Raw genomic sequence first — 17,730 nt, forward strand, 5'->3', positions numbered from 1 at the left:
TGACTGATGAAATGCACAAGATAGAGGAGAGGCAAGGAGAACGCTCCACAAAGTTCACTGCATTGCTGCCCACCGTTTCCCAGTGTTATTGCTTCTCTGTGTCTGGGATCACACAGAGTTTGAGTTCTTCCCACTAGGAAAAAAGCTAGAGCTGTTCTGCTTGCCTTCCCTCTGATGAATTCTGTTAATGACAATGAATTGCAGAAGCATATCTATGCCAAAACAACTCTTGCTTCATTGGTTATACTCCTCAGTTCAGTAAATTTGTTAATCGTACAATTTTTCCAGAAGTTAATATGCATTAAAAAATGAAAAAGACCCTCGAGCTTGCATAAAAAAAAAGATCTCTAGATAATACACACACACAAAAAAAAAAATAAATTTTATAAATAATACGGTGATGTGAGTGTGCCTACTAAGTCTATTTAGCTGAAAATTACATTAAAAAGGGAACAAAAGCTTTATGATTCAATCTTAATGCCTTGCATTTACATAACAAAGATCCCCGGGAGCTTCATGCACAGGTAACGGTTTAGTTTAAGCCCTCATAATGTTCCCATGCTGCAATGTGATCAGTCCCTGGTCGGCTATGCATCATTTTCACCACTGAGCCAACGTTTGAAGCAAGTTTTGAGTCACAACTGTACTTGCATCCAATTCAAAATAAAAAACTAAGCACTGTTTCAAAAGAACAGCATTTATTTGAAATAGAAGTCTACATTATGTAACATTATGAATGTCTTCAATGTCACTTTTGATAATTTGATGCTTTCTAAAAAATAAAAAAAATAAATAAATAAAAAAACATTAAAAAAGTATTATTTTCTTTAAAAAAAAAAATGGTAATTTAAATGGTACTTTAAACTTTAAATTGCAAGAATAAAATAATTGCAAAAATATGTAATTTCCATCACTTTTGATCATTTAACACATTCTTGTAGAATAAAAGTATTTCTTAAAGAAATCCTAATGACACGGGCAACAAGAACTTTTAAAAAAGTCAATTTTTTCATAAAATAATAAATGTACATTAATATCTTATCAAAAATACCATGATAATGAATAAAACAACCACAATTTCACCATTTTATGTGATGTTAACAGAAGAAGACATATAATAAATCATGTTGCTAAACTATGAATAAATTATCAACTTAAAAGGTTTTCAAATATAAAAATCGATTACCTTGAACATTTCCAGCAGTGGTTTTGCGAGGTTTAAATGCAAGCATACTGGGAAGATGCGCATAAATGGATTACCAAAAATTAATAAAATGTGCTTTTAGTTGCTTGTAAAGCATGAAACATACATAATGTCCCACCCCTACATTGGCTCGACAGCTGGGACAGCTGCCAGTCATCGGGAATGAATTTGAGCTTGTGGAAAAATGTAGGCTCTGTTTTGCTCACATTGGCTGAATTTCGGTTTACGCTCCATCTCAGAGAACCGCTATTCATGTGTCAACAATCAGAGCAGAATGCAGAAAAACACTGATGGGTGACAAATTACAAAGTAAGTTGCTTTCAAATGCGTAGCACTGCATAAACAGAATGCAACATGACTGTTTCAAGTACTGGCACATGAAAACAATCAAGGATATGTCAGCGTGAGCCAAAGGGTTGTCGCGGCAAATTGTCTCCACGCACAAAAGACATCACTGATGCCATCTCCGACATCACCATTGCGCATTGGCAAGAAAATAATACGTTTGACAAATAAAATTATGACTGGCAGATAACTAACCAGCTCTTGTCTGTAGGCAGGAAGAAATATCCGCTCTGTCTTGTCACGTATTAACCTCAAAAAAGATGCAGTATGTCCTAACAGCAGCGCTTTACTCCCGTTCATCTCAGATTGGTGGATGACTGACAGAATGATTGACAGAAAGTGATGCTGGATCAGGAGTATGGCAGGCTACTGATGTCAAAATCATTGTGATCCTGCATTGGCACAAATAACAATCTACATTGTGAGAAATGATGATTGCCAATTTCTGAAAAGGCTGCCAGAACAAAGCACGCACAATAAAGAGATGCTTCCGTGCGATAAATAGAGGCAAGCTGCTGAAACGAGCAGCATGGGGAAAGCACTTGAGCTCTCTGCCCTCTATATGCTGAAGAAATGCACACAAGGATGCTGGGAAATCTGTGGAGAGCCTTAACATCTGTCCAGTGGCCAGCGCTGATGTCCTGCCAGCCAACAGCTTCTGCACCACAAACGTTTGCCACAAACAATCCCATGAGGAGCCTCAGCAGTGTCCTTGACAAATCCTCCATCCACTCTCAATATGAGTGAAACTGAGGAGACTTATTAGGCACTGCTAGATGCATGTAACATGCATTGTGATGTATAATAAACAATTCAATAAATGAATTACGGAATACATTCAGTTGTTTATTTATAAGTAATTGATTGTGATGACTATAAATTATTATCTAAGTTGTTTCTGGGTCATTGTTTTTAATGCATTTGAGCAAGTCGATTGTTATTTTCCTTTTTTGTATTATAGATATTCTCAAATATTTAAGAAAATCTGTATTAGTTCAGAAAATGTCATACAAATATATAATGGGTTTTCAACAGTTACATATATATCACAGTAACATTCAAAAGCTTCAGGTGGGTAAAACTGAGATCTATTTTAGAATGAAGTTCAAACAAGTTCTAACAAAGTGTATTTATTTGATTTAAAATACAGTAAAATAGTAATAACTGCTAAATATTATTATATTTTCTATGGTATTATATTTTAAAATGTATTTTATTTATATGATGGCAATGTTGAATTTTCAGAATCATTACTACAGGCTTCAGCGTCACATGATCCTTCAGAAATTATTCTGATTTGATGCTCAAGAAATAGTTCTTATTATCACAGAACAGTCGTGCTGCTTAATTTGTATGTGGAATTTGTGATTTTTAGGATTCAAAAGGAATTTTAAAAAATGTTCTAAAGAACAGCATTTATTTAATTTGATGCATTCTTGCAAAATTAAAGTATTAATTAAAAAAATTATAATTTTAACAATACTATATGAGAGAGAGAACACTTTTTTTCTACTGGATCAATACTAAAAGTACATTCATTTCTTATCAATTTTTTTTTTTCATGTCACTATTCAATTACAATGCAAAATATGTATGCAGCTTATTTCTTCAGCATATTTTATACAAATCTTCCCAAAATAAAGGAACCATCCCAAATAATTACGCATTATTTGGGATGCCTCAAAATCATAACGTAAAAAAAATCAAATCAAAACTTTTGCCAAACAAATATTTCCACCCCTAGTCACTGCCAATAGCTCAAAAACTACTGATTCTTTCAGTCGTTGTTGGGCAACATTGTATAACACTGGCTGAAATCAGGCCCATAGCCAGCTATGAGGTCACCGAGGTCCGGACCTCTGTAAATGTTTCATGTTCAAAAATAAAATGTGTCCTCTGAATGACTAATTTGCTGTTAAACTCTTCATATGAATGTCTGCATGACGTAGAATTCAGTTTGCAAGAATGTTTAGCGTCCGTGGTATGAAAACGATCGCTGTGAGACGTTGCCAGAGTGAACGAGTCTTCTTGAGAGAGTTGTGAGTGAGGACACGGGCACAGATCCAGCTATTATAAGCGTTTTTGGACTTGTCTTTTCCACTTAATTTGACACTTTAGAAAGTCGATAAAGTAGGTTGCAGTTTTGGATCAGCAATATCTTTATATTATCTCATTTGCAAAAGATTTGAAATAATTTTTATTTATTTTTCGGTTTTTGTTTGTTTCAATAGCAATATCTGGCAACACTGCATCGCCAGCACTTAAACTGACAGTAATCAAAAAAAGCCGATGAACAGGTTATTACTGACAGGATAGCACAATTGGTCAGAAACATTGGAAACGCTGTCAAAACAGTAGCATGTGACACTAGTACACAGATCTGTAGAACAAGTAGGTTCCAGAATGAAATGAAATACGCGCAAACTAGCCATGTATAAGTCTTTGCTATGTCATTCAGTAGTTAAATTAGTTAATTTAAATTAGATGTTAAACTTATTATCTATATAGCAATGGTTTTTCATAAAAACTGTAACAGTAATATGTATTGTTGCATGAATAATAAACAGCTGATAAATTTATCCACCCCTAACTATAGTAAAGTTAACAAATTTTGATGTAATAAATAGGATATGATTTAAAAATGATCATCCCTCCAAAACAGAGAAAACATCTTCACACTTCTTTTAAAGTATTTATAGTGTATATATTTAGTTGTATTTGTAGAGGTTATTATAGCACAATTCTACAATTCTTTAACACCCCAATAGCCCCCCACCCACCCCTGGACATCACTCATTTTCAAAGGCTGGCTACGGCCATGGCTGAAATGTTATTGCGAGAAGCACTGCAACAAACAGCACCACTAGATAATCTGCCTCCATTAAGCACTTTATTAATTTTTCATGAACACTGAGTTCCCTGTAGACTTGTAATAGGAAAAACTAAGACTTGGAGGAAACAAAAAAATATGTTGGCCGATCGTGTATGAAGGGTATAAACTGACATCCACATACAGTTCATGCAGCTCAATTCTGCACTGGAATGCTCTGGACAGCCAGTGGCTACTGTCAGCAGTCTTTAAAGGAGACAGTTACTATACATACAAGAATATGACTCTCAAATGGGCCATAAAATACTCTTCATATCACTTCTCCCCCTGACCCAGCGGGGGCACTTATGGGCCCGTAAGGCCAGTGTCTGTAAATCCCCTTCTTGGTAAAAACCGGCAAACCCGATCCTTAGCTTCGCACGCTGTGCTGCAGAATGAAGATGGATGTTGATGTCCTTGCACCATAGCGACACGTTCCTGTGCGGATACAGGAAAGAGAATGAGTAATAATCGTAGAGATTAATATCAATGATCCAGTGTTCCTTTTCTTGATGATTCTTGTAATTAGAACCAGCAGGGCAGAATGTAAAACAGCTGTAGCTGCTAAAACACCTGCGTCTCTAGTTTTGACGTTTTGTATGTAAAACTTTAAGCTTTCCGTTCGGTTATTAGCTCCTTTCTGTGCTTATTTATTTATATTCTTACCACTAGTGGGGTAGTTGGCACCATTGTTGACTCACTCCACAGCTCTCCTGTCATAATCCTTCATAGCGCATTTTTTCCCTAGCAGGGCTGACTAATAATCGCTTTGCCGCAAGGGGAAAAGAGATTGACCTTCAAAGGGATTTCTGGATTTTCTGAGGTATTAGACAATGCTGGATGCCTTTACTAAAATAACACGTTTCTCAAGGACAGCAGTCAAAATATTTGTAATAGAGAGCGAAGCGAGCGTAGAGACTCAAGGGCAATAATAACGCTGGGTCATCGGATACACAGCGCACTGCAGACATTATCCACATGTCTTTATAGGGTAAAAAGATTCATGGTTTACTGATGACAGGCTCAGCTGATGTAGGAAGCCATGCCTGCATGTTTTAAGCCAGCAGCGTAACACAGATCTCAATGCCCACCCATGAGCGATGACATTATGTATCGGGGTAAAACAGTACTTATGATGGAGATAGACAATGATGTTATTGTGGGCAATTTAGTTCTCTCTTCAATACATTTATCTTTATTTAGATCAATGGCACAATGCTATTTAATGTATGTATGTATGTAGTGTATGTCTAGATTTATTTTAAAAACGCAATTTACAATTAAAATAAAATACTACTACTACTACTAATAGTCTTGTTACTGTTGTTGTTGTAGTTTTTTTTATTATTATTTGTTAATATAAGGACAAATAATTGAAATAATATTTTTATGTATATTTTTAATTGCGATTTTTTTTTTTTATTGAAGTTATTTAATAAATAATAATAACAATAACAATAAAAAATCCCTGTTGTAAATAATAAATTATATATAGACAGGATAGAACTCCCCAATTATTTGTACGAACAAAATATAAACATACATATTTGAAAACATTTGGAAAATAATGATTAGGATGTTTGCACTCACATGATAGTTAGGGTGTAAGGAAAATGTTACTTTTTACTTGACCGTTACACTGCATATCATTTTAAAGCAACTAAATTTAAAATCAGAATGTAGCGCTGTTATAAAAACTTTCCTTGCTTTGATGCAGCTTGTATGTGAAGAAAAATCGTTCTAGATAAGCTAACCATAATATAATTCACTCACAACGCCGTGAGGGGGCCCAGAGCACTATGGAGGCGGCGGGGGTGTCCTGAATGCCAGCAGGTACCACATACAACTTCACAAGACTCCACTGGTACCTCAGATACCAGTGGAGTAAATAAGATTTTGTTGAGGCCAAACGGAATAAACGGAATTACAAGAGCCAAGAAGCTTGGGGCTGGTGACTAGAGATATAAATCTTTATCTGTTCGGGATACAGGCTAACCTCTGATTAACTGCATTTGGGGGAAATTTACAGCTGTGGATCTCCTCAGCAACAAAATCATAAATGAATCTCAGTGAAGGATCGAGGCAAGTTACAAGGACCGAGATAAATGACTTCAAGTTTCTGTAGTATGTGGTGATCTTTATGCTGATAATCGAGCATGTTCCAGCCAGGCAAGCTCCATAAACAGACAAGATTGAAAGACCATCAAAAGTCAAGGTATTTCTAAATCGCAGAGGTATCATTCCGAGTCCCGTTTACAATTTCAACATGAGATGTACCAGTGGCCATACACTCGGGCCCTAAATCTATGCGCAGACCTTTATAAGTAGAAAAAGCTCATTTCACTTATCTCTTACTTCCAGAGTACATAGGACACAGAATATCAAAACCCCCAACTGCTCCCTACAAACGTACCTTGTTCTGTCTTGCCCTTACTGATAAAAATGCGGCTGAAAATGCTGACAGAAAATCAGAAGAAAAAAAAAGTTATTTTCCAAAAGTGTCCCCCTGTTCTGACCTCTAAAATGAGTCTTGAGTTAAAAGACCGATAAATCAATATGCAGGACCACATTGGCAAAAAAATAAATAAAAATTGCATACAAGGCAGCAACACCCAAAAGAATACCACTTCACCCAAAAATCATGCCTTCATTTACTCATTCTCATGTCGTTCCAAACCTGTATGATCTTCCTTCTTCTGTGGAATACAAAAGAGGATATTTTGAATCTTTCAACAGTTTTAGTCCAATGAAAGTCAAGAGGGTCTAAAACAATTGGACATTGGAGCCCACTGACTTCCATTGTCCAAAAAACATACTTTTATGTTACACAAGAAGAAAGAATGTGAACTATTCCATTGAACAATTTGTTTAACATAAATGTGGCAGAAGCATTAGGTACTGTAAAAAGGGAAAGGATTTCTAGGGAATCTCGATGGGAATTGAAATTGATTGTAATGCATGGGGGGGGGGTGTGAAAACCCAAGCACAAAACAAAAGATTTGTTCCACCCTCGGAGGTTTACACGCAATCCATCCTGGCTCGGAGGGTTCCCTGGCTTTGGTCCTGCAGCGTAGTTCATTTCTGAGGTGTTAAACATGTCCATCTGTTTTCCCCAGGCAGAAGCTACAGCGCCGCATGATACCCGTCGAGCACCTTGATCATCCGCAGTGGCAGTTGGTCCCAGCCGAAAACCCCACGAGCGGACCCGGCTAATCTCTGGTGCCGTGGCAGAGATGGATAGAGGCACATGGACACATCCATCTGTTGGTACCCTCTTGCTTAACAGACCCTGCAATGTGGCTGGAAGTGAGGGTGGTCAACCTGACAACAAGTCCCAGACACGGGAGAGGCCTCCTGCACGCTCCGGGCTTTAAATTACTTGAGCTCCACATGCAACTGGGGTTGAGTTCAATTTCTCTCCCTGATACAGTAAATAAAACCCCAAGGGTACAGGCAGTTATTTCATCCTCAAAAATGAGATAACTTCCTTCCCCAAAGTACTCTAAGGCTGCTGGTTCGATTGTTTGGTCCAGTGTTCAGTTCCTGCCCATTCCATTTTACAACTCCATATACTACTGCTAAAAAGTTTGGGGTCAGAAATTATTTTTTTTTAGCTTGAAAGGAATTAATATTTTTATTCATCAAGAATGCATTAAATTAATCAAAAGTTACAACAAAGCCATGTATAATGTTACAAAAAGTCCATTTCAAACTAAAATTAAGCAGCACAATGATTTAAACGTTGATAATAATCAGAACTGTTTCTTGATGTTGCAGCAAAATTAGGAAATTAGAATGAATTTTGAAGGCTTATGTGACAAATATTTACAACTAAATTTAGAGCAGCAAATAGTTTTGCCATTATTTTGAATAATTCATTAACAATTTGGAAAAGAATGGAAATATGGGGAATTTTTTATTGAATTGCAAATCAAGTGATCTTCCACTTCGGTCCAAAAAAAATTTGTTTCCAAACTTTTAAATGTGGCTTTAAAAGTCAACATTCAAAGGAGTTTCTTGACAAAATTGGCCTTTCTATTGAAGAACTACAATTATTAATTTCAATTTAGTTTTTTATATGTCCTTGCTTTCAAACTTATATTAAAAATCTGCATTCTGTCAGCAATTGGAATTATTCAAACTGGAATTTAAAATACTTCCTCAACTCAATTGGGAATGACACACAACCCTGGTAGCAAATAAGCTATACTTTTGACATCCCTAGTAAAACGGGTGTTTTTCTGGTGCTCATCTAAGTTCAAAAAGAACCAGAAACCTGCCGTTAAAAAGACTCTCATCAGCACCAAAAGTTCTTTTCTCTTCACAAGATCCCTAGGAATTATGATACTCCACAGAGAGAAAAGTGTCACCACAATCTCATTAACTCGTGCTCTAAGTCCAGGAATGCATGAAATCATGATGTCAAACTTCCATTGTGGATTCAACAGCACACCAAATTTGACTACTTATTAATATCTACATTGAGTCTAGCCTGGGGCAATCTACATGTCAGTGGAACCAGGCCAAAACCAGGAACCAAGAAAGAGAGATAGCGAAAGTGAGAAAGAGACTTTGCAGAAGAGGAGGAGAAGCCGTGAGTGTGAGTGAGTGAGTGAGTGAGTGAGTGAGTGAGTGAGTGAGTGAGTGGGCCCTGATGGACATCTGCTGCGCTCTTGCAGGCTGAACTAATCCCTTCGGTTAGCGGTGCTCACAGGGTAAAGCCTCTCTGATGGCAGATGTCCTCTGTCCTCAGTCGCTTGCCTTTTTGCCCTCTACCAATGCAGCCACCAGTCATGACCAGTGAGGCCCATTACTTAGTATATAACGCACATGCACATACGTAGACTACTAAATCTGCAGGGAAGTGATATTAAATCAGTAGGGTAGCAAGAAAGCTGGGTCAAGACCAGAGGTTGCAGTGATACATAATGCTGCCTAATGTCCAAGTCTAAGCTTTACAAAGAGGGAGGACAATTTATTTTGAAATTTTACAAAGAGGGAGAACAATTTACAATATATATATATATATATATATATATATATATAGAGAGAGAGAGAGAGAGAGAGAGAGAGAGATAGATATATAGATATAAAACACAGGTTTTTTTTTTTTTAATAAAAAGCTTCTTGCCCAACAAGGCAGCAGATCTAAAATACAATAAAAACTGTAATTTTATTAAGTATTAAAATAACTGTTTTAATATATTTCTATGTAATATATTTATCAAATATGGTTTATTCCTGTGATGTCAAAGCTGAATTTTCAGCAGCCATTACTCAAGCCTTCAGTATCACATCCTTCAAAAACTATATTCATATGCTGATTTGGTGCTCTAGAATATTTTCTTTGGTAATGGGGATAGGCCTACTTTTTTTCTTTGAAAATATTTTTGATAAATGTCTCTACACTCTCATCTACACTCACATTTCAATTAACAGAATGCATCCTTGGCTAAATCAAATACTAATTTCTAAAATATAAAAATAAAAAGGATATCATTTCACATAGGCATGTTTAACATTTCACATTCAATGTTAATCAATATTTAATTTTAAATATATTTTTAATTTTATATATTAGAATATTTTTAAATCATGAATTAATCATAATCATTAAGTTCACAATCATTAATACATATACACTTTTTTAACGCTTTTCAATGGATCCAAGATGGCTGTGGTTTCTTGTGAAAAGACAAAAGTGTGGGTAAACTGACCACCCGAATCAACACAAGTCCCAAACATTCAGTACTAGCTAGCATTGGAGAGGCAAAATAATGGACGAGGGATGATCCCAAACAGTTGTTAAATGCTTGTTAAGATTAATAAACACCCTCCCATGAAGCATCTCCCTAGACACACTGATTCCTGAATAGGGTCAGACATCATACATGCTTCTTTAAAGACCCTGTGGCGCGCTTACGTTTAAGCAAGCATATGACTGAGGGGAATGAGAGTGAGAGAGAGAGAGAGAGAGAGAGAGAAAGTCGATGATAAAGGACACAGTGCTGAAGGCAAAAACGTGGAGAGAAAGCGAGAGAGGTGGAGGTTGGAGAAAGCAAAAGACTAATGAAACTGAAACATCAGGGGTATTTGTTTCAAGGGAGAAGAAAATTAATAAGCATGAAAAATAATAATCCTCAACACTGGGCCACATGGAATGATTAAAGCAAAACAGCAAACCAATTATTACAGGGCGAGCAATGCGGTAAAGTCTTGACAAATTAGTAAACAACTGAACTAACCGGCACGTGAGCGTACACACACCTCTGCCGCCAACTGCATCTGTTTTACACAAGTGCAGCATCCACCCAACTACTCACACACTGACTAACAAGCGCTGATGACTCAAATTACAACCCATTTAGATCTAGTTAACAGCTCTACTGTAATTCAGTGCGTCATTCGAGAGCAGAGAGCAATGTTCTTTAAAAAAAAAAATTAAAAAGCAGTAGACAGGATGTGATATTAATATGCTTTGTCTTCATATTTTTTTTCTTTTTTTTCTAATGAAACCGTTCAAGATAATTTGCGTAAGCTTCTTGTTTTATGCAGTGGGAGATCAGAGAGCAGTTCAACGAAACCAGCAACAAACACCAGCCTGGCCAGGACAGGACTATATTACGTCAACCAAGACCATCTTAAACCAGCTTAGGCTTTTAGCAGGGTTGTGAGAAACCATGTTTCCATTTGCTAGATCTTTTTTTTTTTTTGCCCATTAAATTTATTAAAGATCACATTTACCTTTGCTCTTTGAAATTTCACGAGTAAATCCAGTAATTTCAAAGCTAAACAGGCAAGTTGGTCATGCAAATTTGCTGTGTTCACCAATAGAGAGCGGCTTTGTTTGGAAGTTACTTAGACATGCCCAATTTCTAAATTGCATAAAAACGCATTTGCATTGCTTTGAACGTTCTCTGTAGATCTCACCTTCTAACATGCAACAATGTTTTCCAAAACAATAGGAAAACAAAGCCAAAACCCAGACATTTTGGACATATTGTTTGATATGTAAATCTGAGATCTGTGAGCATGCATAGACAAACAACTGATAACGGACAATCTACCTTTTGTTTGCCCACAAAATCTCATCAAAATTTCGCTAGTGTAACCACACACTTCAACTCTAGTTATTCCATATGGGTGTGGTGCTATTTTAGGTTTAACACTTTGCTGTTGGCTGGATTTAAAGGACAGTTACTGAAGAGAATCAGGACACCGGCAAAAAAATATGATGGTGGCGCTTGGTAAAACGGGCCCTTGTGCCAGCTGATTAGCTGTTGGAGAGCAGTTTTATTCAGGGGGGCATGACGAGAGCGACTCGCTCCATAAATCTACAACAGTTCTGATAATGACACTCAGACTGTGTGCAGTGCTATAATACATTAGCCTCTCTCACCATTACAGCACCTTTCCCAGACGCTGCTCGGGAGCTTAGCCGAACCCCAGACAACCATGAGAAAAACATAGCAATAATAAATTAAGGGTTGTGGCATGCGGGCACATGCTTAAACCCCCTAATGGATCTGTGTGCCTTAGCTAGAAAAAAATAGCCAATCATCAGCAGTGGATTTGTTATAAAAAGCTAAGGGTGACTGAAGGAAGATGGCTGGGAGCTGAATCATTAGTGGAGAAAGATTACATTGGGCCTCATTTACCAACGGAGAGATGTACTGTGATGGCTCTGATGCAAATAACTGAGGCTAATTTCAAAATTCATGCATTCATTCTTCAATTTTTTTGAAGCGCAGGCCAACAACACACACTAACAGAAGCCTCACGCAACCAGCACATTAGCATCTTAACTCGAGGTGACTTCTACTGTACAGATGTCAACAACTTCATTAAATTGATCATAAAAACCCTGCTGATATATCTATAACAAACACCTCACAAATGGACCAAGCGCATGAGTTATAGTGACCAATAGCTCTTATTTAATTGACAAGTAATCACTTTGACAAACATTCTTTGCAATAATTAATCCATTCTATTACTTTTGAAGATCAAATTGACCCTGCATGACAAATCACAGCTTAAGAGTGACAATTTTCCCCAATAATTGGTCAATAACCTACTTATTCCAAATGAAACATTCACTAAGTTGGTCAATAAATTGATCACACTGAAAATTTAAAATGAACCTCATTAGCATGATATATATACTGTGTATACATATAGAAAAGATCAGAAATATTTGTTCCTCAAAAAGGTTTTGGTGGCTTCGTCATGTCTGTTATTTGAGTTGCTGTACATTCACTCTTGACTAGAAGCATTTCTCCATAAACTGTTACAGCATGGTGAATCAAAAGAGGGCGTTTATGAGTGTTTTCATCATTGGAAGTTGTATAAAATGAAAACAGTGACTGATGTATAATGAACACAATGATACATTTGTATAAGTGCAGAAGATTCTGATGACACAATCTGAGAAAAGCAGCTGTTGCAACAGATATCATTTCGAAATGACTATTTCTATGCTAACTGCATGTGTACATAAAAATATAACTTAACTTGATAACAGATGCTCCATTTCTAGACAAATGCAATCTGGCAAACATCTTATCTTGTAGAAACTATCCAAAGCTTATTAATCCAACACCATTTGCTTGAGGCAATCTTAATCCTTAATTAAAAATTCCCAATTGAAAAATTACAATTGAGAGGAGAAGAGGAATAGCGATGGGGAAAGAGTCAGAGAAGCACACACAGTTAGAGGTTGTTGTTTTGCAACCAGAAGGTCGTAAAGCTTTGATAGTTCCAGTATTTACGATCACCTTAAATCATGTACAACTACAGCAAACTTTTCTGTAATAAGTTTTCATGCATGTGCGCTGCTGTGGAGAACCATTGCCACTTCACTCGTTTTATGCTTATGAGCTTGAGGCTATTCACAGGCAACTGAATCATTGTTCACTGAAGGAAAATAGTACATCAGTGGAGAGAAACAAAGCTAAAACAAGCCATTCAGAGGATAGCGTATGACAGAGAACTCTGATGCATGATTGGTAAACTTCAGCAAAAATGGAATTGCTTACCGAGCACACCAAGCCGATAGTTTACGGTTATGACGATGACGTTGCCGTAACTGGCCAAGATGCTTCCATCGAACATATTTGCTGTTCCTTCCATGTACGATCCTCCATGAATGAAAACCATCACAGGTTTGGGGCTCCCGCTTTCACGAATGTCTGGAAAAAGGAGGGTAGAAACGATTAAATGACAAATTACTGTAGACAGCAGGGAATGCATTCAGAGCTGAGGGCTCCCATTTTGCTCAAATTGGCCACATTGGCTTTATTTTTAAGACAAGATCGGTTTTAGAAATGAGCTCATTAATTTCCTATGCAATATGAATGTCATGTTCCTGGTACCTTTTTTTTTCTTAAGGGGTCTGTCAGTAATAAAATGTGGGAATTAAAATGGGCATTTTAATTTCCAAAGTAATGCTTTGAATTAAAGTTTTGAAACATGACTGAGAAACAAGGTGGGCAAACTTGAAGTATGGGGACTTCGTCTGTGCTCTCCGAATGGGATCCGCCTGCCGCTTCACCTCATCTTCTCAGATCACATTTTTCTTTTAGCAATGAAAATGGCACACTTTTTAAATTTCCATACATTGCTTAGGCAAAGTAATCCACTTTGGGAAAACGGTCTCTGTCCGAGAGGGAGGTATTTTCAAAACACAAATGCGATGCAGATGATAACTTTCGTCTTGCTTGAGGGAGAATGCCATTTCATCATGGCTGCAAAGCCTTCACATAAATCTCAGTTATTTTATTGGGCATGCAGGGACCTGCTTCTGGGAGGTCTCATAACAAGCGGGAAAAATAAAAACTATTGAAAAAAGCAATAATTTTCCAAAACAAAGTTCCCTAAACAAGACCACCCCTTGCCAAATGTGTGTACAACACAAGTTCTTTTTTATCAGTCAATTGTTTTCTCTTCATCTCAGTTAACTTCTTTTCTTTCTTCTTCTTGTAAAATGCTCCAAGTGAGATTTGCATACAATGGATCCTTCTGTATCAGGTGATTTAATGTCTCATCGCCGTCTCATCTCATTCCTTTCCGTCTCTTTTCCTCTTCCAAAATGCTCAGTGCAAAACACAGATAATGGGTGTGTCATTGTCAGGCAACATAAAAGCCTCGACTTGTCTTATCTTGTCCCTTCTTAGTCTCATTTTGTCTCACCTGGACCCTTCCTGTCCCATCTCTTCTGTTCTTTTCTTCCAGAATAGTGAGATTTGCACATAATACAGTAGTTCTTTTTCATCAGTCAACGTAATTTCTTGTCTTGTCTCTTTTCGTGTCCTCTGACCTTGTCCTACCCCTGGTCCTTAAACGTTCAAAGTGAGATTCTCCCCTTACCCACATCGTGTCCCGTCACAATTTTAGCCTCTTGAAAAGGGCTCACAGTGAGGTTGCCAAAAATTAGTATTCTTTATCAGGCAACACAATGTCTCATGTCATCTCATCTTTCTTTGTCCCTTACTGCCCCATCTCGTCTTTTCTTTCCAAATTCTCAAAGTGAGATTCGCACAGCGTTCTTCTGATTCAGGTGACCAAAGGTTTCTCTCATCTCTTTTCTTTTCTCATCCCATCTCCTTTTGTCTCACCTCCTCTGCCCATCTCATCTTCTCTCTTCTTGTCCCACCTTGTCTCAACTTCCCTTTTCATCTCCTCTCTGCTTCATCAGACATGAAATGTCTCTTTTTCTCTATTTTGGTCTCATCCCACTCCTTTTTGGGTCTTTTCTTCTCTTGCAAAATGTTAAGCATAAAATTTTCTCACAACAGTTTTTCTTCATCAGGCAACATAATGTCTCGTCTTGTCTCACCGAGTCCCTTCCCATTCCATCTCTTTTGTTTTCCTCTTGCAAAATATAGATTTGTATTCAATGGTTCTTCTTTATCAGGCCATATAATGTCTCTTCTCATTTCTCGTCTCATCACTTCCCTTCCCGTATTTTCTTTTCCCAACAATGTTGTGGCTTTGTATGAAAAAGTGCTTTATTAAGCTCTGATCATGCAAAAAATATCTTAAGATTCATATATAAGTCTGTGGATTTTTAAATTAAGCATTAATTATGTTTTAATAGCTTACATTCATTTAGATGAATTAACTAAATGACTCATGAGCCCCAGAAGAATGTAAACTAGCCCAGTTTCCAGGAGGAGGAAATGACAGGAAGTGATTCCTTGGTTTGCTGTTTGTATGCTTCTAAGTCTTTTATAAATGTCATATGTCAACAATAAGTCCAGTGTACCGTGGCCTTTCTCCAAAACGTCACTCCTAAATGATAAGATGACTAGAGTTTGTCTGTCACTGATGAAATGCGACCGACTATGCCCTGACTTACAAATGCTAAGCTGTGTTTTGAAAACGGTAAGGTCAGTAGAGACCAATATGTACACCGTGCTCATTCAAAGGGTTTTTGGAAACATATCTTTTTTTTGTCCATAAAAATTAAATGGACAAAAAAAGAGGGGTCCAATGTTGTTTTCCACTTCCATTGAATGGACAAAAATAGATAAAACCTTCAAATTATCAAATTGTGTGTTCCGCAGACAAAAGAGAGTCACAAATATTTTGAGATTTTTTTCTTTTGCCCAACCTTTTTTTGGGGAATTTCGATCTGGCACAATCTAAGACCACATACTTACATTGTCTCTTGGGCCTACTGCCACAGATTACTTGAAAAGGTCAATAAACGTTGTACCCTTCATACTAAAGCACCAGATTAATGAACGTGTCAAAAGTGGCTATTGATTTTGGTGATAGTTTGCTTTAGTAAATCTCCAGCAAATAGTCATATCTGGAGAATCCCTTGGCATTTGAAGTTGTTATATATGATTGATGATCTGGGGATATGGCCCGTATGCAGCTTTTATATCGAAAACAAAAATGTAAACTAATTAGAATAGATATTAATATCTGTGAGTGGGCCACTGATGTGATCAAGCCAATTACGGGATCTATGAAATAAAATCCAAGGAGCTGGTTGGCGAGAACTGTCACCGATGCCACGGCAGCTGATATAAGCAGTGTGCAGTAATAAGGTAGTGTTATGTCTACATAATTAATGTGCGCTCTGTGTCTCCTCTCAGCCCTATCAGCTGCAGCTGTCTAAGAGCCTAACGGCGGCCCTTTTCCACTTAGCAAAAAGCGCATACAGATAGGCCTCAGGAATATGAATACACGTTTACTTAAATGTTTAGCTCGTTCAGCTACATGAATTCACTCATACGTTAGATTAAAAAGCGTTACTGAAGCGCTTTCAAGCAAAACTTGAATAAAAATTGTGGTAATTTAGGTCAAGCTGTTTCTAACTATGTCAAAAGTAAGGATTTTGCATATTAAACTACTGATTTGGAAATCACCTGATTTTCGACAAGATAAGAGCTCATGTCATGCAGACTTTGTCGTTTTACAGTGACATTGAGACTGAGTTTACATTTCTGTTTAAGTCCTTTTAGTAGATGTTTGAAATACATTAACATAAGTACAACGTAACATAAATTGTTAAAATTAGCAACGCCACAATCGTTTTACTTACTAGCAAACCCACAACTACGATTCATGTTAAAATTGGTAGCCTTTTTCAGAACAGTTTTTTGAAAAAAAAACAAGCTTGCGCACTAAGTATTTTAGGGCGTATTCACACCTGTCTTGTTTGGTTCGACTGAATCGAAATCAAGTTTGTTTCCCCTCTTGGTGCGGATAGTTTGAGCAGGTGTGAATACAGCAATTAAACTCGGGAGCGGACCAAACAACCGTACCGAGACCCAGCTGAAGAAGTGGTCTCGGTCCGCTTCCAAACAAACTTTGGTACGGTTCGTTTAAGGTGTGAATATGACCCAACCTCGATCTGACCCAATTGAAGAAATCATGCTCAGAAACAGACGGCTTGCACATGGTAAAAGACGTTAAGATGTCCGCGTCAAAACAAATTTACAAAAGTGATTTTATGTCCAGAGAAAGCACATTTAATGTAAGTAAAATGTCTACTTTTAAGGTTTCAAATAAGTTTTTGGAGAATAATATGTCCAAATTTGGTTGAAATAATGTTACATTGTCATTCAGTGTAACACAATATGTATGTAAAAATTCAAACAACATGCTTATTCTGACTTGTACATATTAAAATATATAAAAGAATAAGGGAGCATATTACATTTTATTGTGTTTTAAATGAGCAAAACAATTTGAATTATTTTCTTTTGTAGTCATTTAAAGCTTTCTATAGATATATCCATCATGTCTGTAAGGAAAATATTCGCCGATTTGAAAGCACGACGTTTTGTTGATATTG

The 17,730-nt window shown here is 37.0% G+C and overlaps 1 protein-coding gene across 1 annotated transcript in view; it reads right to left on the reverse strand.

Moving 5' to 3' along the window:
• The window catches only part of LOC306855032 (neuroligin-1-like), a gene marked incomplete at its 5' end in the record, with an annotated part of 138,153 nt that extends 124,576 nt beyond the window's left edge, over window positions 1-13,577 (reverse strand). Inside the window, one exon of the mRNA XM_079393418.1 lies at window positions 13,457-13,577. Within this exon, the coding sequence (XP_079249544.1) occupies window positions 13,457-13,577 (121 nt within the window). The remainder of the gene's footprint in view (window positions 1-13,456) is intronic.
• Window positions 13,578-17,730: the final 4,153 nt, after the last annotated feature.

Source organism: Barbus barbus (assembly GCF_936440315.1).
Source record: "Barbus barbus genome assembly, chromosome: 35".
Classification (NCBI taxonomy): domain Eukaryota; kingdom Metazoa; phylum Chordata; class Actinopteri; order Cypriniformes; family Cyprinidae; genus Barbus; species Barbus barbus.